This window comes from Carlito syrichta, unplaced genomic scaffold, assembly GCF_000164805.1.
Source record: "Carlito syrichta isolate Samal-C Ts95f unplaced genomic scaffold, Tarsius_syrichta-2.0.1 Scaffold316228, whole genome shotgun sequence".
NCBI lineage: Eukaryota > Metazoa > Chordata > Mammalia > Primates > Tarsiidae > Carlito > Carlito syrichta.
The window spans coordinates 170,097-196,793 of record NW_007260324.1 but is presented as its reverse complement, the minus strand read 5'-3'; the positions used below and the strand labels follow the sequence as shown (position 1 = coordinate 196,793).

The 26,697-nt window shown below is 46.0% G+C and overlaps 1 protein-coding gene across 1 annotated transcript in view; it reads right to left on the bottom strand.

Moving 5' to 3' along the window:
- MINK1 (misshapen like kinase 1) overlaps positions 1 to 26,697 on the bottom strand; it is a 55,397-nt gene that overhangs the window by 14,292 nt on the left and 14,408 nt on the right. The window contains exons 2-5 of the mRNA XM_021706948.1: positions 5,018 to 5,083; positions 2,952 to 3,008; positions 2,735 to 2,860; positions 278 to 388 (exon numbers count right to left, since the gene is read on the bottom strand). Of these exons, the coding sequence (XP_021562623.1) occupies positions 278 to 388; positions 2,735 to 2,860; positions 2,952 to 3,008; positions 5,018 to 5,083 (360 nt within the window). The remainder of the gene's footprint in view (positions 1 to 277; positions 389 to 2,734; positions 2,861 to 2,951; positions 3,009 to 5,017; positions 5,084 to 26,697) is intronic.

Sequence of the window (26,697 nt, the reverse complement as noted above, 5' to 3'; positions counted from 1 at the left end):
AGGGGGAGAGTGAGGAGGTAGGAGTTAGTTGAGGGAACAGGGCTGGGCTGAAGGAGCAGACCCTCCACACCCAGAGTCCAAGTACAAGCTGAGCTGTCTTGGGGGATCTTCCTCAGGGTGGCAGCTTCAGGTGACTCACAATCTGTTGCAGGGTTACAAGCAGAGAAGTGGCAGAGCCTGGAAACAGAGGGGCTCACCTCCCCTAACAGCCTGAGAGTTCCTAAGGTCGGGAAACTCCAGACAGGGTAGCACAGGAGGAGACAAGAGACAAGCTCACCCTGAGAATCTCCCTGCAGATGTAGGCAATGCAATCCTCCTTCAGGGCATTTCCTTTTGTGTTCTTTACCAGGTCGGTCACTGAGCCAGCACCACAGAACTCCATCACCAGCTGTGGTCCCAGGAAGGTACCAGAAGGGAAAGTATTGGTCAGGCAAGCTCCCCGCCCCTCCTGTCCCTGCTAGACCCCTGGTGGATGACCAGAGGCATTGCTTGGGGCTAGAACTGGTATGCACTGGAGAGCGGGGACCTCAGGAACCTTCATGAAGGCCACAGGACTTCCTGAGATCAGGAGAGAGAGAAAAAGGGAATACAGCTGGCAGGGTGGGGCTGGGCCCAGAGCAGGAGTCCAAGGGACCTCTGAAATTGGAGACTAAATGATACAGATATGTGCATTTTCCATGAGGAAAGGTCCAATACTTTAATCAGATTCTCACTGAGACCCCAAAGCTCAAAATGGTTACATTTGCTGATCAGGGGTCAGCAAACTATGGTCAGCCCAAGGCCTGCTTTTGTATGGCCAGCAATCTAAGAATAGTTTTTATATCTTTTAGTGCTTGGGGAAAAAAAATCTAAAAAGAGAATCTAAATGATATAAAACTCAAATTTTAGTAACTTAAAAAAGGTTTTGAGGGATACAGTCAAATTCATTTGTTTATGTATTATCTATTGCTGTTTTCATGGCACACAGCAGAGTTGACAGAACAGAGTTGTGACAGAGCAAATATGGCCCACAAAGCCTAAAACATTTACTGTCTGGCCCTTTATAGAAAAAGTTTGCCAGGCCCTGACTCAGAGGCAAGAAAGGAGCTAAGAACCAGCGATTCTGCAGGTCTGCTAGAGACAGAAATAATTCATGGGGTCTCCTTCAGCAACTGCAGCAGGGAGCCTGGGAAGACTTGGAGATACTCCTCAAGCACAGAGTGACAAGGCCAGGAGACAAGGAGAGCTCCAGGTCTGCAACGCCAGGGAAGAGCCCCTGAAACCCAGAGGCAGAGGCTGTATCGGAAGATGGCCCCAACTGGTCCCCCTGGGAATAAGCATGCCTATCTAAAGTTTCACTAAAAGCCACTTCCAGTGCAGGACGTGGTTGGATGGCACATGTATATTTGCATATGCAATAAAAGTAATTTGCATGTGTCTGTCTCTAGGATAGCAGTATGTAGTGGGAGGAGGGGAAGACAATGCCCAACAGGTCCAGAAGAGGGAGCTAGGCCACTAGCACCTAGTCTCTAGACCTCAATGAGCTGCCACTACACACACCTGGCAGTAATCTTCCTACCTTTCTGTGTCCAAATCCAAATATGTATGTGTGCGTGCGTGTGTGCGTGCGTGTGTGCATGCGTGTGCACATGCATGGATGCATCCCCAAAAAGCCCAAGGACTTTGGAAGCCAGGACCATGGCTCATGTTCATCTGTATCAGGTATACAGAAGGTACTTAATAAGCACTTGTCTGGCTAACTGCTGGGAGAGGAGACCAGGCATGAGCTCCAACACTCTCCATAGCCATTGCCATGCTTTCTCCTTAGGATCTAAGCTCAGTATCACAAAGGGTGAGGCTGGGAGAATCCACTGGCACCACTGCCCAGTCTAGGGAGGGAAATGATTCTTAGGAATGATCTGGGCCAGTAGGAATTTGGGGGAACCCAAAAGATCTATAGCAGGCTCAGATTCAAATAATCATCCAGAAGGATGAGATGCACTGCCAGATCTGGGGAGCCAGGAGGGGTCTGAATCCTGTTACTTTCCACAAATATTTTTACTTTTTTGTTTTTCAGTTTTTTTTTTTAGTTGGAGTCTCACTCCGTTGCCCAGGCTGGAGTGCAGTGGTGTGCCCATGGTCACCACAGACTCGACTTACTGGGCTCAGATGATCCTTCTGCCTCAGCCTTCCAAGTAGCTGGAACTACAGGCATGGATCACCACACCCAGCTAATTTTTGACTTATTGTAGAGATGAGGTCTTGCCAAGTTGCCCAGGCTGGTCTCAGGCCTGTGGGCTCAGGCAATTCTCTTACCTCGGTTTCCCAAAGAGCTGGGATTATAGGTGTGAGCCACTGTGCCTAGTCCACAAATATTTCTGTTCTGTTGTTTTCCCAGAAGCTATACTCAAAGCAGGAAAAGAGATGGACTAACCTCCCCATGGTCTCTCTTGCCCTTCCCAGGATTACAGTGCTATTTATTAAGTGCCTGTCACACAGTGTGAGGTACTGCTCAGGGCAAAGGTTGGGGCAAACTCCAGGACGCTTGCCACTGTGACACTCAGATGATGAGACGGCTGCAATATGCGGGGGAGTTAGAGTGTGGGACATGAGGATCCTCTGGACCCAGGGATAAGAGAGTCTGGGTAGATGGAAAGAAGGGCTGGAAAGGAGAGGCTCTGGGTACTGACAGAGTTCAAATGAGCAGCCTCGGGACAGGGAAGTGTGGGGAGGGCAGGCGGAGGACATTTCTCACCCAGAGTTGGTCATCATTTCCAGGGGGGCTCTTCTTGATGAAGGCGCCATAGTAGGTGGCAATGTTGCGGTGGTGAGAATATTTTTTCAGCATGTTGATCTCCTGTTTGATCTCTTCCTCCTCATCCTAGGTGAATGGAAGGAGCTGAGCCCTGAGACTCCCCCTACAACCCCTTCACAATGGTCCCACCCTCCTGCTGCCTGGCTTCACTCCCTACCTCTGTGACATCCATGACCTTGATGGCAGCCAGCTGCCCGGTCTTGACATGCCGACCCTGCAGAACAGAGAGTGGAGCATAAGGGAGCTGAGTCTGTGCTCAGGGAGCAGAGAGGGATTGACCTGGGAGAGTCCACATCTTTTGGCTGATTTCTGTCTTAGAAAGTATCCCTCATTGTGGCTAGTGGACACCTCAGTCTATGTGTTGGTCATAGGAGTGGACAGAGGGAGACAGTTCCTGAGGCATCATGGTTGATAGAAAAACTACCTAGAATGGACTTCCAAACTATAAATCAGATAAACATGAAGAGTCTCCTGTCGTAAAAAAACAAAAAAACCAAACCAAACCAAAACAAAAAAAACTCAAGAGAGATGAGTGAGAGACACTTGTGTTCTGTTCCAGCCTTTCTGGCTTGGACTTTCTACAGTTTGAAAGTTAAAGCAGGGAATGAAAGATTTTTCTTCATTTTAATGGAGCCTGGAGGGAGCAGAAGGAAGCTAGGGAGGGAGGGGCTTTGACTTTTTTTTGAGTTGGAGTCTCACTCTGTTGCCCAGGCTGGAGTGCAATGGCACACTCATGGCCACCCCAGCATTGACCTTCTGGGCTCCAGCAATCCTTCTGCCTCAGTCTCCCAAGTAGCTGGAACTACAGGTGTGTGCTACCACACCCGGATAATTTTGTTTTGTTTTTTTACTATAAAGATGAGGTCTTGCCAAGTTGCCTGAGCTGGTCCGGAACCCACAGGTTCAGGCAATCTACTAGCCTTGACCTCCCAAAGTGCTGGGATTACAGGCTGAGCCACTGAGCCCCGCTGACTCTCATCTCTTAAGGAAGACAAAATGCTGGGGTGCTTTACTGAACCATCCACTCTAGACAGGAGGTCACTCCCAGAATCAACCCTACCTGCAAAACTTTTTATTGTCAAATAGGGAAAGAACAAAGACAGAGCTCAGATTTCGGGGAACTCGGGAGCATAGAAGGGCCGATTGACATGTGTTGATGTCTCTGTCACCAGTCCTAATGGAAAGAAACTTCCTCTTCTTGAGTGTGTCCCAGACATTTCCCACTTCCCCCACCATCCTTCTGAAATTCCTAGCAACAGCCATCTAAAGCTTGGACAGGAAAACCCAAGACTTCCTGGGGAAAAGCAGGGTGGGAGAAGGTGGCCCCTTGAGGGGATGGACATGGGCTTTCCCAGCCCATGGGTTTTTATCTGCAACAGCCATTCAAGACCCCAAATCCAGAGAAGCAGGAGCACACAGAGCTACTATTTCCATGGCAACAACAGGCAAGAGTTGAGGGGTGCCTGTTTTCCCAAAGCTTACAAGAGAAGGAGAGAGGAAGGTAGTTCCAGTGGCCCAGGAAACACAAGGCCACAAAGACACAGAGGAGACTCGTGAAAATACCAAGCACTGTGTCTGAAATGCAGCAGGCCATGTGTTCTAGGGAGGGCCTCTGGCTCAGGGGAAGCATCCATCTTGAATATCCCCACTCCTTGCTGTGGTCACTTCCCCCATCCGAGTGTGAGCAGTGGTCAGGCCACGTGAGAGGGCCAGGCTAAAAGCTACCATCAGTGGCCAAGAATATGCCATTTATGTTCAGGACAGAGGCAACCTCAAAAACAGAAAGTCTGAGCTCTGGCTCTGGCTCTGCTACAGGCTAGTTACGGGTGCTCAAGAAAATGGCTTTGCCTCTGCACAAGGCCACCCATTAGATCCTTGGTCTCTTTGTGTATCAGGCGGAGCCAAACCCATACCTTTGGCCTTACCTCTGCTTTGAATTCCCAGGTGAGCTCTGACATACAAGTCCCCATGCCTTTTCCACTGACCTTCCAGCTGCAGACCTGTTCCTATCACATCCAGGACTAGCTCTTACACTCAGAAGCAGAGGCCAGTAACAACACCCCTGCTTCTGGATGCTCTTACCTGTTCCCTCCTCTCTATCCTTTCCCACAGCCCCAGCCTCTATAATGTCCCATAGCCCCCCTTCAGATCTCTAGACCTGCAACCCACTTCTTCCATGCCTCTCAAGAGGGCGCCGTAGATGTGGAAGCCATAGAGTCTCACCTTGTATACCTGTCCGTAGGTTCCATTGCCGACCACCTCCACCAGCTCAAAGATCCCAGCAGGGTCCTGGGGAGAGGGCACGGGAAACAGAAAGAAAGAATAAGGTGTCAGAACTTCAGACAAGGATTATGAAGCTAAAGGGATGAAAAGAGGTATTCAGTCAGGATGTAAGAGTGAATACTAGTATATTCCTTGCAGCAGGAACCCTGATGGCCACCTGTCCTTTTCCTGGATTGGATCAGAATTAACGTTTTATGGGAAAAGTTGAAAGGAAGTGAGAAAACATGGAAGTCAGAGTCTAGATGGTCTTTCAATGACAAGCTCCTGATTTCAAACTCACTGACAAACTTTTTGTGTCTGTATCCTCATCTGCAAAATAAGGGTGCCTGAGTACCTACCTCTGGGATTGGTGTGAATTTTAAGTGAGGAAATGCCCATGAAATGCTTAAGACAGTACGTGGCACAGAGCATGTGCTCAATAAAAGTTAATTACCATTATTATTATTTTAATTTTTAAAAGCAGAGATGAGAAAAATTAGCAGGGAGCAGGAATTTGAGGGCCATCATCATTTTGTACTTTTCTTCCCTTCCCAGTCCTCCTGAGACTGAATGCTTACAGGCCAGGGTTTGAGGCATTTAGGAGCAGGAAGGACCTTTAGGGAAGGAAAGAGCAAGTGATGGTGAGAAAGGGCTTCTGGGAGGGTGAAAGAGAAGGGAGAACTTTCTGTTCCTACTTTTCTGAATCAAACAGTGCAAGAAGGAGAGGGACCAAAGGGCTGGAACAAAACCTCTAAAGAGGTTTGTCCTCCTGCTGGGCCAAGAGCAGGCAGGCCTGGCCACAGCAACATAGCTGCTGTCAGGTGGTCACCCACACCCTCCTGGCAGAACTTTTTCTTTGAGACAGAAAGAAGCTGGGAGGTGGAGTTGCAAGCTGGAGAGAGATATGCCCCCAGTCTGTCCACACTCCTGCACCTCCTGCAGAATGACAGTTTTGACATTTTACAGGGCAGGTCCCTCCTCTCTGACTGCTGGGACTGAGAGCAGAGGTAGAAAGTGAAGATGGCACTTTGGAATAAACTCTCCAGGCCACGTGGACCTCTTTTAGGATCATGTTGATAATCCTAAAAGCATATAATCTAAAACTCCCTTCTTCCAGATTTTGAAAAACTGACATAGGATTTCTGGAGTGGGGGAACCCCACAACCAAAAAGTTCCACAAACAAGCCAAAAAAAAAGCCCTTCATCCACTGAAGTAACAAGCATATGAAAGACAACTTGGGCGTGCTGGAGACCCAGAGGCAGCAGCTCAAGGCTTTTTAAGAAAATCTTCACTGCATACTGTCTTTGTTCATTTTCTCAGAGGGGAACTGAAAGATAGGAAATGTGCCCCTGGCTCCCTGTATGTGCCTTATCAGAGCATATTTTGCAATGTATTATCATTGTACATTTATTTGTCTGCAAATTCCCTGGAGAAAGGGACTGAGGCCTCGTTGCTCATCATGTATGTCCAGCACCTTGCCCAGCTCTGGCACACAGCAACCTGAGGGCATCCCCAACCTGCTTGAGAGAAAGATGTGACAGAGTTGAAGGGGGGTCCTTTTTGTGTGCTCTGAAGGGGGCTGGACTGACCATATCAAGAACTTCGTTGGTCTATACTCAATTATTTAGCTCCAGCTGAAGCTGTGAAAAAACTTTTTGTTTTCAAGAGATGGGGTTTCACTCTGTTGCCCAGGCTGGAGGGCATGATCATAGCCTACTGAAGCCTACAACTCCAGGGCTAAAGCAGTCTTCTCAGCTCAGCCTCTTGAGTAACCAGAACTACAGGAGCGTAATACCATGCCTGGCTATTTATTTTTTTTGTAGAAACAGGATCTCAAGTGTTGCCCAGGCTGGTTTTGAAAGTGATCCTCAGGCCAGGCATGGCAGCTCACACCTTGTCATTTCAGCACTTTGGGAGGAAGAGAAGAGAGGATTGCCTAAGCATGTAGGTTTGAGACCAGCCTAGGCAACATGGTGAGACTTTGTCTCCACAATAAACCAAGACAAAAATTAGCTGCGCATAGTGGTGCATGCTTGCAGTTCCAGTTTCTTGGAAGGCTGAGGTGGAAGGACTGTCTGAGCCCAGCGGGTTGAGGTTACAGTGGCCGTGAGCAGTGTGCCACTGCACTCAAGCCTGGGCAACAGACTGAGATTCTGACTCAAAGAAAAAAAACCAGAAAGCAATCCTCCTGCCTCAACCTCCCAAAGTGCTGGGATTATAGGCCTCAGCCACAATGCCTGGACTGGGAAATCCTTTCTTGAATCAAACTTTAGCGCTTTCTGAGATGGAGGGAGACGGGAAGAAAGACTTATTGCCATGATTTTTGGATGCTTCTTATCTAAGAGGGAAAATATGACAGGCCTGGAATCATAATGACCTGCTACCACCAACTCAATCACTACACACACATTTTAATTTTGAAACCTTAACTTCCAATTTGTCTACTTCCTGTATGCTTGGGAGGCATTGAGTGATGAAAGAATAATCTTTGAGGTCAGACAACACACACTGGGTTCAAATGCTGATATTTAATGGGTTTCAAGCCCATTTCCTGACCCAACCTCCTTGAAAGAGTGATGAGGAGACTCAAGTTGAGCGTGTACATGTGGCACACTGGTCATGGTCCCTCACACCCTACCCAGAAGATGCTTCACACAGGCCTGATCTGCTCTGCTTTTCTTTTCTTTTTTTTTTTTGGAGTTGGAGTCTCACTCTGTTGCCCAGGCTGGAGTGCAGTGGCACGCTCACAGCCACCTCAGCGTCGACCTACTGGGCTCTGGTGATCCTTCCGCCTCAGCTTTCCAAGTAGCTGGAACTATAGGCGTGCACTACCATGCCCGGCTAAGTTTTGTTTGTTTTTTTGTGTAGAGACGAGTTCTCGCCAAGTTGCCTGGGCTGGTCTCGAACCCGTGGGTGGGCTCAGGCAATCCACTCACCTTGGCCTCCCAAAGTGCTGGGATTACAGGCTGAGCCACTGAGCCCAGCCTCCACTTTTCAATAACAGTGACATTGTCCCCACCAAAATCCCATTTCTGTATCATCCTCTGCTCCTCCTCCCTTCCCTGCATCACAGCTACCCTGTCCTTTCTCCCTTCAAAACATGCCTGGTTTGCCTCTTCCTTTTGATTCCTGAAGCCACCACCTCAGACCAATCCCTTCTGTCCTCCCTCGTGGAGCTTCTACCTCACCACATCTTCGTTCTGCTGCTACTGCCTGATTTACCCCTTCTAACATGGTACTTTCCTAATTTACTAGTACAGCTCCCCACTGCTTAGAGAAGAGAGTCCAAACACCTCAGTCTGATATTTAACGTCGCCCATCATTAACCAGACAATAAATATCTTCTGAGTGAGTGCCCCATTTTCCCCATACAGGGCTAGACCCTAATGAAGGAAAACCCACAAGGCAACCATATCTTATTTCATTCATTCATTATTTATTGAGCATTAACTATGTGACAACTTTTGAAATAGGCACAGATGGGAGTTCAAGAACATATGAGAAACAGAGAAAGTTATTTTACAGTTAGGCTGAGTACCCAAATATGGAAATGCGGCACTACATGTTTGTATGTCATAAGAGCCATTGAAAGCATGAGAGCCACTGAGAAACTGCTTGGTATAGTGGAAAGAGCACTGGAGAGGGACTTTCTAGTAGAACTTTAGCATAAGCTATGTGTCCCTAAACAAGTATTTAGCAGTTTGGTGTCTTGCTTTTCTCCCACAAGCTGAAAGGGGGCAGGATTGGGTAAAACATCTTTTTTATGATTTCTGGGGGCAGAATTAAATTCTCATTGTGACTCTCTGGAAGGCTCCCTGGAGCAAATGGTGTTTAAACTGGGCCCTGGAGGCTAGGTAAGTTTCCAATTAGTGATAGGAATTTAAGAGGGGTGAAGGGCATGCCCTGATATAGAACAGCAGTTTGAATTTAGATGCTGAATTTGAGATGTTAGGGGATATGGAAGAGTACATGTCTATTGGGTAGATGGAAACCAGGATCTGAAGAGAAAATTTAGAGACATTCATAAGTGTGAGAGCTAGAGATATAGACAAGATATCCAGGCAGAGTATACAGAGAAAGCAGAATGAAGGAGCCAAGGCCAGGTTCCAAGGAATGGCCACGTGCTACATGTTGAAGAACAGCAGGAGAAAAGATACCAGAGGAGGAGATGGTCATGAAAGCCGTCCTTCTGGTAGAATAAGGTGACTGATGGCCTCAAATACTAAACAGTGGTCAGAGAGCACTGAAAAAATGCCACTTGTCTTAGCATCTAGGAAACCACTGGGAACTGCAGTTGGGGGAGCAGAAAGCAGACAGCAGGGGCTGGAGAAGATGGGTGTGATGAGGAAGTGAAGGTTATGAGACAGCACGCTCTCTGTTGAAGTCTAATCTTGAAAGGAAGGGGAAAATCAGACAATGGCTAGAGCAGGTGGCAGGGTCAAACAAAAGAGTTTTCACATGCCTGTGGAGGAGAAGAAGCCAAAAGGGGAGGACGTTTGAGGAGTTGGTTTTTGTTTTTTTTTTTTTAGAGTTGGATTCTCACTCTGTCGCCCAGACTGGAGTGCAGTGGCCGCTCCCGGCCACTGCAGCCTCGACCTGCTGGGCTCCGGCGATCCTTCCACCTCAGCCTTCCCAGTAGCCGGAATTACAGGCATGCGCTACCACCCTGGCTGATTTTTTAATTTATTGTAGAGATGAGGTCTCGTTGCCCAGGCGGGTCTCGAACCTATGGGCTCAGGCAATCCACTCACCTCAGCCTCCCAAAGGCATGGGATTACAGGCTGAGGAGTTGGTTTTTTAATATATATGCGTATGTGTATATGTATGTTTTTATTCCACTTTATGTAAACTGTATCATCACTAGCTATTCTAGCTCACCACAAGTTATCCTACCCATACATTTCAACCTCAAATTTATATATTAATCACATCCCTACCATGAGTTTCAGCTTCTCAAGAATAGATATATTCTTTAAAATAAAAGAATGTCCACTCTTGCTACTTCTAATCAACATTGTACTGGTTGTAGTCAGAGCAATTGGATAAAGAATAAATAAAAAATAAAAGATACCGGATTGGGGCCATTGCCTTGCTAGACTCCGGTGTGGCCATGTGCTCTTTGAGCTATGGCTGTCGTCATGCTTCCTGGCTTTGGTCCCCTCCCCCACCTTGGGGTGGTGAATCTTCTTTCTTCCCCCTCTCTCTCTCTCTAACTTACTTTTAAAGAAGCCCACCCAATAAAAGCCCAGTGTCACAAATGAAAAAAGAAAAAAGATACTGGATTGAAAAGAATTTCTATGTGTATATAACATGATCCTATATGCAGAAAAACCTAATAAATCCACTAAAAATTTATAATAATAAATGAGTTGAGTTAGGTTGCAAAATAAAAGATCAATGTATAAAAATCAACTATATTTCTAGACGCTACAATGAATAATCAAAAAATGAAATTTAAAAAAGATTCCATTTATAATAGCATCAAAAGGAATAACTTTAACCAAAGAAGTGTTAGATTTGTACACTGAAAACTATGTAACAATGCTGAAAGAAATTAAAGAACTAAGCAAATGGAAAGATATCCCATGTTCATGCATCAGAAGACTTAATATTGTTAAGATCTACAGATTCAATGTTAAGATCTACAGATTCAATAATGCACCTCTATCAAAATCCCAGCTAGCTTTCTTTGAACAAATTGACAAGCTCATCCTAAAAATCATATGAACAGACAATCTTGAAAACAAAGAACAAATATGGAGGACTCCTACTTCCCAATTTCAAAACTTACTACAAAGCTACAGTAATAAGACAGTGTGACAGTGGCATAATGCTAGACATATAGATCAAAGGAATAGAATTGAGATGCCAAAAATAAACTACTGGACAGGATGCAGTGGCTCCTGCCTATAAAGTCAGCACTTTGGGAGGCCAAGAAGGATCACTTGAGGCCAGGAGTTCAAGAAAAGCCTGGGCAACATATCAAGACCCTGTTTCTGCACACATGTGTGTGCGCACACACACACACACACACACACACACACACACACACACACACACACACACACACACACACAAGCTAGATATGGTGGTGCATGTCTGTAGTCTCAGCAACTCAGGAGGCTGAGGCAGGAGGATTGCTTGAGCCCAAAAGTTGGAAGCTGCGTTGAGCTATGATGGCACTACTGCACTCCAACCTGGCCAACAGAGTGAGCTCCTATCTCTAAAACAAACAAACAAACAGTAAACAAACAAACAATTACATTTGTGGTCAATTGATTTTTAGCAAGAGTGTCAACACCATTCAGTAGTCTTTTCAACAAATGGTGCTGGGACAACTGGATATTCACATGCAAAAGAGTACCCTATACCAAAACTAAAAAAAATGAATCGTGAGGGTGGGCACAGTGGCTCATGCCTATAATCCTGAACTTTGGGAGGCCGAGGTGAGAGGATTGCCTGAGCCCACGGGTTCTAGAGACCAGCCTGGGCAACTTGGTGAGATCTCATTTCTACAACAAATCAAAAAATTAGCCAGGTGTGGTGGCACATGCTTGTAGTTCCAGCTACTTGGAAGGCTAAGATGGAAGGATCACCTGAGCCCACCAGGTAGAGGCTGCGGTGGCCATGAGTGTGCCACTGCACTCCAGCCTGAGAAACAGAGTGAGACTCCAACTCAAAAAAAAAAGAAAAGAATTGTAGATATAAAGATGTAAACGCAAGCCGGGCTCGGTGGCTCAGCCTGTAATCCGCACTTTGGGAGGCTGAGGTGAGTGGATTGCCTGAGCCCGCAGGTTCGAGACCCGCCTGGGCAACATGGCGAGACCTCATCTCTACAATAAATCAAAAAATTAGCCGGGCACAGTAGCGCGTGACTGTAGTTCCGGCTACTTGGAAGGCTGAGGCGGAAGGATCGCCAGAACCCAGCAGGTTGAGGGTGTGGTGGCCGGGAACGGCCACCGCACTCCAGTCTGGGTGACAGAGTGAGACTCCAACTCAAAAAAAAAAAGATGTAAAAGCAAAAAACAAAAATATCTTTTTTTTTTTTTGGAAAACAGTTTCTAAAATGTTAAATAGAGAACCATCATATGACCCAGCCAAGGGAGAATTGAAAACCTGTGTCCACGTGAATGTTCAAAGCAGAATTATTCATAATAGTCAAAAAGTAGAGACAACCTAAATGTCCATCAACTAATGAATAGATAAACATGTTATGCCTATTCAACAGAATATTACTGGCAATAAAAAGGAATGAAGGGCTAGGCACAGTGGCTCATGTCTATAATCCCAGTACTTTGGGAGGTCCAGGCAGGAGAAGTGCATGAGCCCAGGAGTTCGAGACCAATCTGGGTAACATAGTAAGACCTCGTCTCTACAAAAAAAATCAACAAAAATTAGCCGGGTGTGGTGGTGTGTGCCTGCAGTCCCAGCTAGTCAGGAGACTGAGACAGAAGGATTGCCTAAGCCCAGGAGATTAAGGCTGCGGTGAGCCTGGATTGTGTCACTGCTCTCCAGCCTGGGCAACAAAGTGAGACCCCACCTCCAAAAAACAAACAAAAAAGGAATGAAGTACTGCTAGATGTTGCAACATGGATGAGTCTTGAAAATATACTAAATGAAAGAATCTAGTCACAAAAGGCCACAAAGGGTAAATTCTATGGTATATAAATTAAATCTCAGTAAAGCTGCTTATTCTTTTTTTTTTTTTTTTTTTTTTTTTTTGAGTTGGAGTCTCACTCTGTTGCCCAGACTGGAGTGCAGTGGCTGTTTTCGGTCACTGCAGCCTCGACCTGCTGGGCTCCGGTGATCCTTCCGCCTCAGTCTTCCAAGTAGCTGGAATTACAGGCATGCGCTACCACGGGCTGATTTTTTTATTTATTGTAGAGATGAGATCTCGCCAAGTTGCCCAGGCAGGTCTCAAACCCACGGGCTCAGGCAATCCACTCACCTCAGTCTCCCAAAGCGTGGGATTACAGGCTGAGCCACTGAGCCGGCTAGGCTGTTTATTCTTAAAATAATAATCCTTCAACATCACTTATCATCAAGGAAATGCAAATCAAAACCACAATGAGATACTATCTCATTCCAGTTAAATGGCTATTATCAAAAAGACAGAAAGTCTTTTTGGCAAGTATGTAGAGAAAGGGGAACTCTTGTATACTGTTGATGAGAATATAAGTTAATACAGCCATATGGAACAGTATGGAGGTTCCTCAAAAAACTGAAAATAGAACTATCATATGGTCAAGCAACCCCACTGTTGGGTAAATATCCAAAAGAAAGGAAATCAGTATATTGAAGAGATACCTGCACGCCCATGTTTACTGCAGCACTATTCACAACAGCCAAGATATGGAACTAACCTAAGTGTCCATCAGTCAATGAATGGATAAATAAAATGTGTTATATCCACAATGGAATATTATTCAGTCATTCAAAAAAAATCCTGTCACTTGTAGCAAAAGAGCAAAGCCCAAAGAACATTACATTAAGTGAAATAAGCCAGGCACAGAAAGACAAATATAGAATATACTCATATATGTGGGAGCTAGGAAAAGTTGGCCTCAAGGAGGTGGAGTAGATGATAGTTGCCAGGGGCTGGGAAGGGCAGGGGAGGTTGCAGAAAGGCTGGCTAATGGGTACAGAAATACGGCTGGACAGAAGGAAGAGGCTCCTGTATGTGATAGCACAGTGGGGTGACCATAGTTATCAACACTTTACTATATGTCTCGAATTATCTAGAAGAAAATATTTTGAATGTTCTCAACATAAAGAAAAAATAAATGTTTGAAGTGATGAATATCCCAATTACCCTGACTTGATCATTATACATTGTATACATGTATCAAAATATCACATAAACCCCATAAATATGTATAATTATTATGTATCAATTTTTTAAAAGCATTTCAAAAATGCTAAGAGTGCCTACCACAGTGTTAAAAAAAAGTACTGTTAATTAATGACAGTTTCTACTGTAGGAACGCTACCCTACTAACATGAAAGGAACCCATAAAGTGCTTCTGGTCTACCAACACACATGAAAAAGTCATGAAACAAACACAAAAGATAACATGATACAATAACTCATATGATAACTTATCTGGGTTCCCTTTCTTTCTTCTTCCTTTTTTTTTTTTGAGTAAGGGTCTCACTCTGTCACCCAGGCTGGAGTACAGTGGTATAATCATGGTTCACTGCAGCCTCAAACTCCTGGGCTCAAGCAATCCTCCTGCCTCAGCCTCCTGAGTAGCTGGGACTATAGGCACACGCCACCATGCCCAGGTAATTTTTATTTTTTATAGTGATGAGGTCTTGCTATATTGCTTAGGCTGGTCTCGAATTCCTGGGTTCAAACAATCCTCCTGCCTTGGTCTCCCAAAGTGCTAGGATTACAGGTGTGAGCCACCATGCCCAGTTCTTGGATTTTCTTTCAACAAGAAAACTTTCCATTTCTAACTCTATGATTCTAACTGCTCAGGTCCATACTGCATGAAGCTATCAACCTAATGACTATTTATTCTTTCCTTATCATATGCCAGAAGCTGCTAGGCCTGGGAACAGAATAGTGAGTAAATGGGGTGGTCCCTGCCATATTGGTGTTTAACTATAGCTGTGGAAAGTCTTATGTGCTATGGAGTGGTGCTGGCACTAAGAGAACAAGCTTGGCCAAGTCTGGGGAATCAGGGAAAGACTCTCCTGAAGACCTATTTAAGCCATGGTCCAAATACCTTCCCAGCACCGTTATCTAAACACTGAGTATTATCATCTGCTCCATCCCTCTGGCCCTGATATTTACTTCCTTAGAAGAGCTCTCATATTGGCTATCTCAGAGATCACTCTCATTGCCCACTCTCCCCAAAGGTCCTTGATAATTTTAATTGTTGGCCGGGCCTGGTGGCTCAAGCCTGTGATTTCAGCACTTTGGGAGGCTGAAGCAAGAAGATTGCCTGAGCCAAGAGATTTGAGACCAGCCTGGACAACTTGGTGAGACCTCGTCTCTACAATAAATTTTAAAAAATTAGCCAGGCATGGTGGTGTGCACCTGTAGTTCCAGTTATTTGGAAGGCTGAGGCAGAAGGATTGCTTGAGCCCAGCAGGTCGAGGCTGCGATGGCCGTGAGCGTGCACTGCACTTCAGCCTAGGTGACAGAGTGAGACTCCAACTTGAGAAAAAAAAAAATTTTTTTTAATAGTTAGAATGAGCATTTTCTTTGGTTCTGCCGAGGACTTTAGAAGTGTAATCTCAGCTTGGAGTGGTGGCTCACGTCTGTAATCCTAGCACTTTGGGAGACTGAGGTGAGAGGACTGCCTGAGCCCAGTGACTCGAGACTACCCTGGGCAACATGGCAAGACCTCATCTCTACAATAAACAATTCGCTGGGCTTGGTGGCACGCGCCTGTAGTTCCAGCTACTTGGAAGGCTGAGGCAGAAGGATTGCCTGAGCCCAGTAGGTCCAGGATGTGGTGGCCATGAGTGTTGCCACTGTATTCCAGTCTGGGTGACAGAGTAAGACTCCAACTCAAAAAAAAAAAAAAAAAAAAAAGAAGAAGTATAATCTCAAAACAAACTTTTAGGTGGGTACTAGTGTATTCATTTCACTGGTGAAGTTTACAATAGTTGAGTTACTTGCCCAGGGTTATGCACAGCTAGGAAGGAGTAGAGCCAAGATTTGACTTAAATAATTTTACTCCAAGGCCTGCTAGCCCCTATTGCCTAAGGGACCATGTTTTCAACCATTTGGTCCCCTTTCTTGTCCTAGAAAGAGTCCAAGAGATGGGTTCTTGACCCGAAGTAGCCAGTCCAAGACTGAACGGAAACAATGATGTAGGGCAAACTTCCCCCTCAGCCGTTCCAATCTGGAATATGCCAGATAATGCATGGAGAGTCAGGGCTAGAAAGGCCATTATTACCTAGGGAAAAGGAAGGCAGATGCTATGAGTGAGGAGACAGGGCCAGATTGTACATAGAAAACACAGCAGACACGAAGGAAGAGGGAATGAGAGCTGCAGAGAAAGAGACAGAGGTGAGAGGGTGATAGATTAACTGATTCTAGCTATCCTTTGAGGTGATCAAGGGTAATTGATGGGCTGATTCTAGCTGTCCCTTGGGGTTACCATGAATCCAGAATCACTCATTCCAAGGCCCTCAGTTCTGATGCTCAGATTCCAACAAGATTCTTAATTTTTATTTTTGAGATACGGTTTTGCTCTGTCACCAGGCTGGAATGCAGTGGTACAACCAAGCTCACAGCAACCTCAAAGTTCTGGGTTCAAGCAATTTCCCCCTCTCTCAGACTCCCCAGTAGCTAGGACAATAGGTATGCACTACCACACATGGCTAATTTTTTGTAGAGACAGGGGTCTATGTTGCCCAGGCTGATTTCAAGCTCCTGTACTCAAGCAATTCTCCCATCTTGGCCTCCCAAAGTGCAGGGATTATAGGTGTGAGCTACTGTGCTCAACAAGATTCTTGACCTTAAATAAAAAACAATAATAGCCAGGCACTGTTCTAACTAACTAATTTACACATGCTAACTAATTTAACCCTCACATAACTTGAGGTAGTTACTATTATTATTTTCACTTTGCAGATGAGTAAACCGAGGATCAGTGAAGGTAAGTAACTTGCCAAGGTCAACAGTTAATTAAGTGGCAGATTCAGGATTTGAATGCATGTAGCCAGCTCCTGAGTCTCTGCTACATCTTTCTCATTATTTGACCTAGTTAGAGCAGATTCCTTGCGACCAAACAAGCCAGACCACATCTCTATAAGGCTTTTCATGTGATTACATCTCATCTCCCCAAGTAGAACAGAAGCTCATTAAGGGCAAGAACCATGTCTGGGTGGCACCTGGGTATTACACAGCATGAGAATTATGAGAACTTGCACTGAGATGGGTGCCTGAATGAAAATAGAAATAGTTTATCTGTGCAGCACTGGATTTTAGCATACATTAAACTACTTTTGGTGCATAGTGAGCATGTGGGGTAACAGTCTGTGGCTGCTTTTTTCACTCACTAGAGCTTATTACTAAGCATTCCTAATCTTCCCATATTTTACATTTATTAAAATTTTATGAAGGCTTTGGTCGATGAAGAGGCTGTGGAAGGCACCATAAAAGTGCTGGACTCAATCACTGAAGGGTTTGGCTTTGAGTCAATGGACTGATCCCCTCATGTGGTTCAAAACAGAGAAATGTCACCTGTCACTGTGCTTTGCAATGTAGGATGTTGTTTAAAACATATAATTATACATATTGCTTTGTTCAGATATGAAGCGCTAACAGTGATGTTAACTGTAAAAACTCTCTTGGTAGATGTAGCTCCACATACTGTACAAAGAACCAGTCTCGCATGCACGTTTAGTCCTGACTAGCACATCCTCAGGGATGCGCAGCTCCTTCGAGAGACACCCTTCACCTCCCTTGGGAACTGCTTGTTGTGTGTTCCTGTTTACCTCACAGCTCCAGGTGTGTTTCTGAGTACATATGAGGTATTCAAATGCTCATTGATTTAATGTTTATATGCCAGACAGAGCAAGGTAGAGCTGGGCTTGGCCAAGAACAACTTTCTGAGCCGGGCTCGGTGGCTCAGCCTGTACTCCCCCGCCTTTGGGAGGCTGAGGTGAGTGGATTGCCTGAGCCCGCGGGTTCGAGACCCGCCTGGGCAGCGAGACCTCATCTCTACTATAAATCAAAAAATCAGCCGGGCGTGGTAGCACATGCCTGTAATTCCGGCTACTCAGAAGGCTGAGGTGGAAGGATCACCGGAGCCCAGCAGGCGAGGATGCGGTGGCCGGAAGCGGCCACTGCACTCCAGTCTGGGCAACCGAGTGAGACTCCAACTTGAAAAAAAAAAAAAAAAAATAACAACTTTTTGGAAGCTGAGGATGAAGGTCTTAAAACCCCTTTAGTTATTTCGAGTGTGTTTGTCTCCCCAGCTATAGCCCTAAACACTTCCTGAAGTCACTGACTTGTGCTTCAGTATTTCTCCAGTATTTGGCACATGGTAAGTGCTGTACAACAAATTAGGCCCAGAACCTAGGTACTTCCCAAGATACCAGCGTGCACCTTCACCATGGACTCTGCTCCAAATAACTGACCAGGGGAGAATCAGGCACAAATGGGCCTTGAGTTCTTTCTTCCTTGCTCTGCTGACCCTCAAGAAGCACCCTGGACTCCTTCCACAGTGCACACCTGGAAAAATTTAGCGGAGGCCAGGCACAGGGCTCATGCCTGTAATCCCAGCACTTTGGGAGACTGAGGTAGGAGAACTGCTTGTGCTCAGGACTTTGAGGCCAGCCTGGGCAACATAGCAAGATCCTGTCTGTACAAACAAATTTTTAAAAATTAACTGGGCACGGTGGCACATGCTTGTAGCCCCAGCTACTCAGGAGGCTGAATTGGGAGGATTACTTGAGCCTAGGAGCTCAAAGTTACGATGAGCTATGATCATGCCACTGCACTCCACCCTGGGTGGACAGAGCAAGAGCCTGTCTCTAAGAAAAAAAGAAGCCAGGCTCGGTGGCTCAGCCTGTAATCCCGTGCCTTGGGAGACTGAGGTGAGTGGATTGCCTGAGCCCATGGGTTCGAGACCCGCCTGGGCAACTTGGCGACACCTCATCTCTACAATAAATCAAAAAAACTAGCCGGGTGTGGTAGTGCGTGCCTGTAGTTCCAGCTCCTTGGAAGGCAGAGGCGGAAGGATCTCCAGAGCCCAGCAGATCGAGGCTGTGGTGGCCGGAGTGGCCACTGCACTCCAGTCTGGGCGACTGAGTGAGACTACAACTCAAAAAAAAGAAAAAAGAAAAAAAGAAGCCGGGCTCTGTGGCTCAGCCTGTAATCCCATGCTTTGGGAGGCTGAGGTGAGTGAACTGCCTGAGCCCGCGGGTTCAAGACCCGCCTGGGCAACTTGGCGAGACCTCATCTCTACAATAAATAAAAAAATCAGCCAGGCGTGGTAGCGCATGCGTATAATTCCAGCTAATTGGAAGGCTGAGGCGGAAGGATCACTGGAGCCCAGCAGGTCGAGGTGACAGAAACTCCAACCAGTCTGGGTGACAGAGAGAGACTACAACTAAAAAAAAAGAAAGAGAGAGAGAGAGAGAGAGAGAGAGAGAGAGAGAGAGAGAGAGAGAGAACTAGGGGGGAAATGCAAGTATAGCTTTCACTCTGATATTTGGGGCCCAGCATCAATTGTTGACATTTTTCCTTTTCCTTCCCTGAAAAAAGTCATTTTAATGCAGTAGTAGGACAGATTGACATTAGATTAGAAACAAAGGCTTTGACTATTTCCCAAGAGAAAATGCAAACATGTTTGAGCATAAATTGTTTCCAGACTACCAAAACACAGTTCAGTTCACAGGCTGTGATGGGGTAGCAGTGAGGATAGTAACAAGTTCAACACCTAGGGAGCATGAGCCAACACCATAGGACAAGGGAAAAGAAAAAAGCAGAAAACCCCAAAGACTCCCTCATAATTAGCATGTGGAAACCTAAAATTAACAGGAAAGGTCCAGAGTCATAGTGGATAATAGGATGAGCAAAAGGAGGCAAGCACCTGAGGTCTGGAGTAAAGTTTCTTGGAAGTGGCCTGGAATTGGTAGGTTAGAACTCTGGTTGCCAGTACTCATTCCACTAACAATACCGCCTCTGACAATATGCCCCTTCCCTTTGTAGCCTGTAGTCTCCAAATGGGGCAAGTAATCCTGCTGGGCTGGCTCTGCATGAAGATGAAATCCCTTGAGGGGTAAAGTTTATTTAATGTACTTAACAAATGCAAGCGGTTATTACCAATATTAGCCAGCATTTTTAAGTGCCTGTCAAAGAATGCCTCCTTAAACCGTGGCTCTGCCTTCTGGGCACTTATAAATCAGACACCAACACAAAGAGATATGCTAAAATACAAAGGGTATGATGACTGTGAAGCAACTGTAGGAGAAGGTTAGGAAAATGTATCTCTACTTTTTTGCTGACCAATGACTCTTATAAGATTTTAGACCTGGAAGAGTCCATTAAACATTCCAAAAGATTCTAGGAAGCTGCCAGAGTGGTAGAAAGAACTGGACCCATAAAGCGTGGGGAAGTGAAGGAAGTCCTTGGGTAAGAAACAAAAAAGCACAGTGGAGCAAGGGAAGGACTGGTCTCTCCTGTGCTTCGAGCCCAGCAATGATTATTCATTCAGATATGCCCCAGCAGGCCCTGCTACTGTAGCCAGTGCTGTTCCCAAACCCAGGCAAGGTGCCATCCTCCCCTTGACAGGGGAACAGTGCCAGGAGGCAGGGCTGCCCTGGGCGTGGGGGAATAGGAGGACAAGGCAGAGTCAGCTAACTGTGAAGCTGGGGGAAGGGGAGACCCCTCTTTTCTCATCTCCTCACACTTCCAAAAAGCAGGCTTCATCCTATTACCAACCATATCAGGACTACACAGAAGATGAGCGGGAGACTCAGAGAAACCGATCACGGAGAAAAACAGATGGGGCAAGGGGGAGAAAAGAACTATGGAGGCCACTAGGGAAAGAAAATGGGAACTTGTGGTCTAAAGAGGGAACCAACAAGAGTTGGCAGAACAAAGTCCTAAGCCTAACAACTCCCTTGCCCTTGGAAGAGCAGGGCTGCCAGGGTCTTGGAGCCTCTATTTATCTGGTACCATTTCAGAGGAGAGTGATCCAGAGCCTGAGCTGGCCTGAGAAGCCCTCCCTCCCTCCCAGATGAAAACAATAGGCCTGTTTTCCTGAGCTCTTCCTGTAATCCAGAAGGCCCACACAAAGAGGAAGAGGGGGGCAAAGGCAGTGGTGTGGCTGGCAGTACCCAAGGACAGCTTGGGGGAGGGGGCCTTCAACTTCCCATAAACTCACCAGCTCCATCAAAGCCACCCCCAAAACAACAATTTAAGTGCTAAAATAGTGACTGCTATGCAAATGTAGCTTTGAACCAGATCACTAAACCTAAACTCCCTCTACAGGAGATATTCTGAAGCCACCACCAGAAGAAGTGATAAAGACCTAAGAGACTAGGAGTAGATCCAGCACTGGCAGAGATATGGAAGGAGGGGCATTCTGGCAAAGGGGGAGTTCAATTAGATGTGAGTAGCTAGAGGGTGTGTGTGTGTGTGTGTGTGTCTAAGAAAAAAATAGGAGAGTATGTGTGTGTGTACAAGAAAAAAACAGGAGAGAGTGTGTGTGTGAGAGACAGAGAATGTGTGTTTAGAGACAGAAAATCGGAATGGGTCTGTGGGCTGGGGACAGGGAAGTGGCAAGAAAAGTCTCATGAGATCACCGCCTCTTTCCTACCCAAGCAGAGATATCCTACACAGCCCCCAAGAACCCAAAGGGAAAGTAGAAAGCCAGATGCCTGCCTTTCTCAATAGGAGGCGGTCCTCTCAGGCCTGAGGAAGAGTTCCATCTACCCTAGAGCCAACCAGAAAGTATGCAGCATCACTTCCATTCCTACCTAAAGTGCTCAGTGTGGACAGCAGGACCAAAGTCAAAGCATGAGGCACACTAAATGCTCCTCCGGTGAGAAAAGAAAGAGAGGGGAACATCAGCACCTCTTCACTGAAACAATAATCTGAAAGGAAGAGAGAAGGTTGAAACCCTCATCAATTCCCTACCACCCATCATGTCCCATAATAAACTGGACTCTTTAATAAAGTCTTCAAAAAACTCCTTTTTTCTGGTTTTCCTTACAATCTAAAACGGACTCCCCACTCTGCTAACCCTACTTTTCACGCTGTGGAACTCAATCAGATTCTTTTATTCTGATTCCACACTGTAAAGTTCCAGTCCTCCGTTTATCAACTGCTATCCATGTTTTGAAGTGTTTTTATGGGAATGAAGCATAGGAGGAAAGGTAATCAGATAGGTTCTAGGAGTAGAAGGGAGGGAAAGAAACCAGGAAAATACGTATGTACTAGGAGGGGTAGTTTATAGCTCACTCCTGGGTCTCTATGCCAGAGGGATGTGTGAAACACACATACACACACAGACTTGCAGATACTCGAAAAGGCAGAAGCAAGTTAGGACAAAACATATTCACAAACACAAATACCATTCTCATCAGAAACCAGTCAGAGCAGAGGGGGCACTGCCTGGAGCTAGAAGGTTGGGAATAATTCCCCTCCTCTGTACATAAGTTGATTTTGCTGCCTCAGTGTCTTGGTTCCCCATGATATGACTGACTCAGACAGGGGCCCTGGGCTGGTGTCTTGATCCAGTCTAGAGGTCTTCACAGAAAAGCCCTAAACTGGGCTCGGTGGCTCAGCCTGTAACCCTGCACTTTGGGAGGTTGAGGTGAGTGGATTGCCTGAGCCCACGGGTTAGAGACCCACCTGGGCAACTTGGCGAGACCTCATCTCTACAATAAATTAAAAAATCAACCGGCATTGGTAGCACGTGCCTGTAATTCCAGCTTCTCGGAAGGCTGAGGCGGAGGGATTGCCAGAGCCCAGCAGGTCGAGGTTGCGGTAGCCGTGAGCATGCCACTGCACTCCAGCCTAGGTAACAAAGAGTGAGAGTCCAACTCAAAAAGAAAAAGCCTACAGGAGGTGGTAGCTGACACCTGGAGGGAACTAGGTGAGAGAGTTTTGGGGGCAATATAGGATAGAGAAAGTCAGGCAGTGGGGGGAGGATGGGAAAGAGAAGAGGGGACCAGGATTCAAGCAGCCTTACGCTGGTTCTAAAATGGCCACAGGCAAGGCAAGGGACAGATGGTCCTTTTCTGATGCTGAGCCGGGGAAGTGGGAAAAGGGAAAAGGAAAAAATAAACACCATCACAGTCAGAAATTTAAAAATAAACCAAAAAACCTAAAAGATAAACAGCTTGCTTCTGATGTTCTGCCTGCCTCCAGAACCTTCTAAGGGAAAACAGAGAACTGCAGGCCTGGGAGGGCAACCCCAACCTTAGGTCAGAAGACTGTTGAAGGTCATTCTAGTCATTTCCCTGTCTCTATCTGGAAGATCTTGCGAAGTCCTCTAAGTAGCTGAGGTGGTATATTGCCTTTACTTCCCCAGCACTCTTTCCCAAGTCTCAGTTTAGAGGTAAGGCTGTGGCTTTTAAAATATTACACAGCACTTTGGTAGGCCAAGGGAAGAGGATTGCCTGAGCCCCGGGGTTCAAGATCAGCCTGGGCAATTCGGTGAGACTTCATCTCTAAAATAAACCACAAAACTAGCTGGGCATGGTGGCGTGCATCTGTAGTTCCAGCTACTTGGAAGGCTGTGACAGAAGAATCACCTGAGTCCAGCAGGTCGAGGTTGCGGTAGCTGTGAGCGTACTACTGCACTCCAGCCTGGGTGACAAAGAGTGAGACTCCAACTCAAAAAAAAAAAAGTTTCACACTGTCAGAGCAGTTTGATTCTGTCTCCTCCACAAGAGTCCATTTTAGTCCATGTTCACTAGAATCAATTCCATCCCCTCACAGCTGCTGCCACTTCTGCCACCACCCAACTGCGCAGACTTTACAGGGTGCTCTCACAGTTATTATCGCATTTGCACCTCAACCTGTAGGGAAGTTGGGCAGGAATTATTAACCCATTCCACAGATGGGAAAAACAAGGCTCTCACAAGTGAAATTTTGTCAGGGTAAAGCTAGAACTCAAGCTTGTTTAGCTTTCTGATAGCACACACCAGCCACATTGCCCCTGCCCCAGTCATCTGTGGACCAAAGAGGTTCTTGCTCAGGCCCACATGAGATTGCCTTTCAACTGACTGTCCCACATATGGCTTACCCAGAGCCCTGCCAATTGGTATCCTTTTGTTTTTTGCCGGCATGGGGGACAAAGAAGAGAGCAGGAGCACTACACTCTACTGGATTTCTCTCAGTTCTAGTATGCCATGCCCTTTCTCACCTCTGGGTCCTCGGACATGCTCTTCACCCTTCCAAGTTCATCATGCCCCTCCTCTTCACATGAATGCCTCAAGTCCATCTCTCCAGAGTTCAACTTAGACATCACCACCTCCAGGAAGTGCCCCTGACTATCCTCTACTCCCACAATACCCTGTACTGACCCTTTAATAACATCAATTACATTTTTGTAATTGATTCTTTGTCTCCTCTGCCAGACTAAGTTCCTGGAGGTCAGCACTGCCCTCAATACCTGTCTGTAGAATGAATAAATATAGAAACAAAATAAAGTTGCTGTTATCTAAAAAACCCTTCCCCATTCCTTAATGCAGTGGTTTCTAACACTAGTTTTGGATTATCTCCATCCTTCCAAAACAATCCTTGAATATTCATCTAGGTGCAATGCAGATTTGCACCTAGATTCACTAAAAGTGAATCTTCTTTATGTTATATGAATCAGCATCCCACAACTTACATGCTTGGTAAATATATTTTACGAGAAAGTAGATTTTATTAAGGCAGGGAACTCCTGTACAGCCAGCAAAAACAAACAGGAACTCCAATAAGGATCCAAAGACCATAGGAGGCAACAAGGCAAGAAGATATGAAAGGAAAAGCTTCCTGGAGGAGAAAAGGGTTCAGCATTTTACAAGGGAGAAAGAAATGGGCAGAAGCTGGGCTAGGTGAGAAGGGCAGAAGTTCCCAACTCAGGCAGAGGATAGCTTATAGGAAGGTTCTAAAGTGTAAGAAGATAACTCAGGGGCAGGTTTTCTTAGCTGAAGCAGAAAGGAAACCAGCAGTGTGGTGAGATGGAATGACAGGGAATGGTTAGTGTTTACTGCATGGAGAATCAGAGGGCCTGGGCACTGGTTCTGTCTGATTCTTTTATGTAATTTAGGCAAATCAGCAAATCACTTAACCTCTCAGATCCTCTCTTTTCCTTAGATCCATCTCACAAGAATTCACCGAAGTAAAAATATTTTGAAATCCATAAAGTGCTACAAATTGGCTCCCACAGAGTAAGGAAAAACTGTGGCAAAAGGTTATTTACTAAGACTATTGGCATCACTGGAAATTAGGGTGAAGAGTGGCAGCTCAGGAGAGAAGAAACCAGGTAAAAGAGTAGAATTTGGAGAAGGGCAGGTGAGAGAGAAGGAAGAAAAAAATACCTGTGGTCTTGGAAGCAGGGCTGAAAGAGGCAGGGAGGAGAGGCAGTCCCTGGGAAGCAGAGACAAGAGAGAGCAAGGAAGGGTGCAGCATGGAAGCAGGCGGCGGCAGGCAGATGTCAGGCCCATTCAGGCTGGCAGACACCAAGCTATTGGTGGAGGACAACACTAGTAATCAGGGGCTGGATAATAATAAGGCTTCTCTGCTGGTTTTCAATTATAGCACAAACAAATCATTACACCTCATTGAACAACCTCCTTCTGTGGGAGTCAGGTGCCCACAAATCTAAGGGAAGAGACTGGGGAAACTCTGTGACCAAGAAACCCTATGACTTGTCTTGCCACCACATGGCTTCTAACTCCAAAGGGAGACCAATAAGATGCCATGGGAGAGAACTTAGGAAGGAATGCTATGAAAGACAAGGGGGCAGTAAAAGAGACCCTGGAAGGAGGGGGAGGGTGCAAAGCTGAGTCAGCTGGAGGAAGAGCAGGTGGAGGGTGGGGCCAGCAGGGAGGGGAGGAAGCCCATCTGAATCACACACTTAGAAAGGAAGGCCAGGGTTACTCTTCAGAGGGTGGAGACCAGATATTCTCTGGCTCCAAGGACCAACCCAGAATAAATTAAGCTGAAGGGACATAGATGAGACAGAAGGAGGAACTTCTTGACCAGCAGGATGGAGCAAACATGTCCACCTAACTTTTTACTAGGACTGTCTTTCCTCTTTCTCCTAAGAAACCTTCCCTGACTCCTTTCATGCCAATTCTAGGGTGAGTGTCTGTTATGTGTCAGGCACTGCTAGATACTAGAATGTGGCCATGAAGAAGGCAAAAATGGTCCCTTCCTTTATGGAACTTACAATCCAGTCAAAGAAGCAGACATTAAAGACATAATTACATAACATCTTTGAAAGACTCTGAAGAAAAAATGCAGTGTTATCAGAAAGGTTAAAAGGAGGTGATGATGGGGAAGGGGACCAGGAAAGGCCTGCTAAGGAAGTCATATTTAAGCTGAGACCACAAGGACAAGTAAGATTTAACTAAGTCAAGGGCTGGGGTGGGGGGGGCCCAAAGGCTCTAAGGCAGAAAAGGGAGTCTTAAATCTCTAGGCAAGGTAGTGTGAAACATCCTTAGCCACCCAGCCTTGAAAGTATGCCTTCCATAAAGCTCTTCACACATTTTTGTGCAAATGTCTTGTCTCTTACATCCCAACAAAGCTGTGTGTCCCCATCAGAATGTCCCTCAGGGTGAGGCACTGTTTTTTCTCCTCAGGCTGAGTGCTTCCTCTGGGTGGGTCCAGAGTGACTGCCTAAGTGACTGTCGGAATTCCTGACTCAGGGGGGCAGGACAAACAGGAGTTTCATGTTTGGATAGAAGACTCTGAAGTTGCTCTTTCTTCCAGTGATGGTGGAAGACTTTCAGCAGATGGTAGAAGGCTCCAGGACAGGGAAAGGGGAGCCAGGCCCACAGAATTTCAGGACAACTGGGGCTCAGTGACTCACCCATAGCCATTAATATTGAAATCAATAGACTAGGTGGTTTTCTCTTTCTTAAACAAAACAAGAAGTCAGGAAGAGAGGAATGTTAAGAACCCCAGGAGACTCCCTTTCTGGGCACTTTCTTCAATAAGAGA